Genomic DNA, 2,642 nt, shown 5'->3' on the forward strand with positions numbered 1-2,642 from the left:
CTTGGAGTGCACTAAAGCTAGATTCCCCTAAGGTGAATCTAGGACTTGTGATTCAAGTTGATTGTTTCCATTTGATTTTCCTCTACACTTAGGGGATAACTAAATGAAGCAAAGCATACTAGTTGTCAACATTGAATGAGCTATGAGGATAGAATTTCCAATGCCAACCCTAAGTCAATTCCTTTTGATAATTGATTGTTTGTTTCTCATTACTTGCTAAATTCTTCCAAGAACTCAACAAGGCTTACTAAAACAATAAGATGCATACTTTGGCAACTCCAAGGGAGAACGACTCGGGAGATTTATACTCTCGGATATAGATTGTAGTTTTGTTTGATGATGGATTTCGCGTTGGTTTAGACTATACTACAATTGATCACTTGATAAATTCTACACCAACAAAAAATCCATTCGTCAAAATGGCACCGTTGCCGGAGAGTTTTGCTTAGTGTGCCATGTTATTGTTTGGATTAAGCATATATAGATGTACATAGTTGCATTCCATTGTGAATAATTCAAGTGACTAACCCCTCATTCATTACAATGAATTCCATTTTCCCTTCATTGCATGACGCGTTCACAACCAAATCCGAGCTTAGTCCCTTTTGATCCGGAAATAGAACGAACTTTGCTTCATATTAGACAAGCTCGGAGGCGGCTTGAGTTTGGAAAAGGGGAAGAGGCTTTCACCACCTCAACCACCTTACTAGAAGTGAACATTGAACCGTCACTCAAAGAAGGCACTAATTCTACTCCCATCAATCTCACTAATAATTCTTCTTTTGTTTCAGGTACTAATACCATGGATGCTCCGAGAAGAGTTACCATCAAGGAAGCGGGTGCACCGGATTATGTCCTTCAACCCCTTCACGTAACTCACCCCAATTTGAATGCTAACTTTGAATTGAAGACCGCTTTGATCAACCTCCTACCTAAGTTTCATGGACTTCCCACACAAGACCCTATTCGACATCTCAAGGACTTCCATCGCATATGCTCGACTACTAGACGGGAAGGGTCCGATGAAGTTGCTATATGGTTGTTTGCTTTCCCTTTCTCTCTTGAGGACAAGGCTAAAGAATGGTTCTACACCCTCTCTAGTGAAGTTACCTCCGATTGGGACTTACTTAGAAGAGGATTCTTGGATAAATTCTTACCTCCGGAGAAGATGGATAGGTTGAGGAAGGAAATGTCTTGTATTGTGCAAGGTGAAACGGAACCACTCTATGAGTATTGGGAACGGTTTCGCAAACTACTAGATGCATGCCCCAATCACATGCTTGACACTCAAGTATTGCTTGGATACATATGTCAAGGGATGCGAGAGCAAGATAGAACCCTCTTGGACACTTCTAGCAATGGTTCTTTGTCCAAATATAAAACTGCGGAGGAGGCATGGCAACTTATTATTGACTTGGCCGAATCCAATCAACATATGAGGCGAAGAGTCAACCGTCCAAGGACCGTGAATGAGGTATCAACTAGTAGTGAAACCACCGCTCTAACTCAATCCTTGAATGAGATGACATCTATCTTGAAGCAACTCCAATTGAACCAACAACAACCACAACCTCAATCATACCAACAACAACACCCTCCACCACCTCAACAACATAACCAACAATTGGTTCCTCAAAGAGTATGTGGTATTTGCTCTTGCTACTCTCACTACACGGATGAGTGCCCAAGCCTTCAAGAAGATAATACCTTGGCGGCTACCCACAATTTCTATGATCGCCCCAACCAAGGATATTACCAAGGCGGTAATCCTAACCAAGGGTACTCTTATCAAGGAGAAGGAAGCCACAATCAAGGAAGTGGACACAATAACCAAAATTGGAGAGACAACCATCAACAAGGGAATAGGGACAACAACAACAATGGAGGAGGTCAAAGATGGGGTAACAATTCACAAAACTTCTCACAAAACCGACCATACAACTCACAAAATCAATCATACAATCAACAAAACCCACAAAGAAACTACCAAACATACCAACCACCACATCAAAGACCACCACCCAACCAATCACAAGCCCTTCAACTCACATATGCAACCACTCCTTCCAACCAAGATGAAACACTCCGAACCATTATCCAAGGCCAAAAGGAGCTACAAAACACACTTGCTTCCGGTCTCACCGGTTTCACCTCTACACTACAAGCTCTTCTTGCACGCATGGATACACCATCAACTTCCACTCCTCAACCTCCAATCCAAAGTGTCATTCCTTCTCAACCTCAACCAAATCCAAAGGGAGGCATCAATGCCATCACCCTTAGATCCGGTACGCAACTAAAAGGGAAGGAAGCAAAGGAGTCGAGCCCTATCACAACCGCTCAAGAAGAGGAGAGAGTAGACATAGAAGAGGTAGTGGAAAAGGAGACACCACAAGCCATAGTTGAGGATGAGGTCCAACCAACAAGAGAGACAACCAAGGCCAAAAGAACCTTGGAAGAGGAAGTTGCTCAACCACTTCCGTTCCCAACACTTGCAAAGAAAGCTAAAAAGCGCATAGAACTTGACCACAAAATGGTGGAAGTATTCAAGAAAGTTGAGGTAACCATCCCCCTCTTTGATGCTATCCATCAAGTTCCTAGATATGCTAAATTCCTCAAAGACTTATGCATACATAAGGATA

General features: G+C 42.5%; 1 protein-coding gene across 1 annotated transcript in view; it reads left to right on the forward strand.

The window, feature by feature from the left end:
- Window positions 1–802: 802 nt before the first annotated feature.
- The window catches only part of LOC107474212 (uncharacterized), a 6,897-nt gene continuing 5,057 nt past the window's right edge, over window positions 803–2,642 (forward strand). The window contains exons 1-3 of the mRNA XM_016093812.1: window positions 803–871; window positions 980–1,901; window positions 2,103–2,560. Of these exons, the coding sequence (XP_015949298.1) occupies window positions 803–871; window positions 980–1,901; window positions 2,103–2,560 (1,449 nt within the window). The remainder of the gene's footprint in view (window positions 872–979; window positions 1,902–2,102; window positions 2,561–2,642) is intronic.

Source organism: Arachis duranensis, chromosome 2, assembly GCF_000817695.3.
Source record: "Arachis duranensis cultivar V14167 chromosome 2, aradu.V14167.gnm2.J7QH, whole genome shotgun sequence".
In the NCBI taxonomy this organism is placed as follows: domain Eukaryota; kingdom Viridiplantae; phylum Streptophyta; class Magnoliopsida; order Fabales; family Fabaceae; genus Arachis; species Arachis duranensis.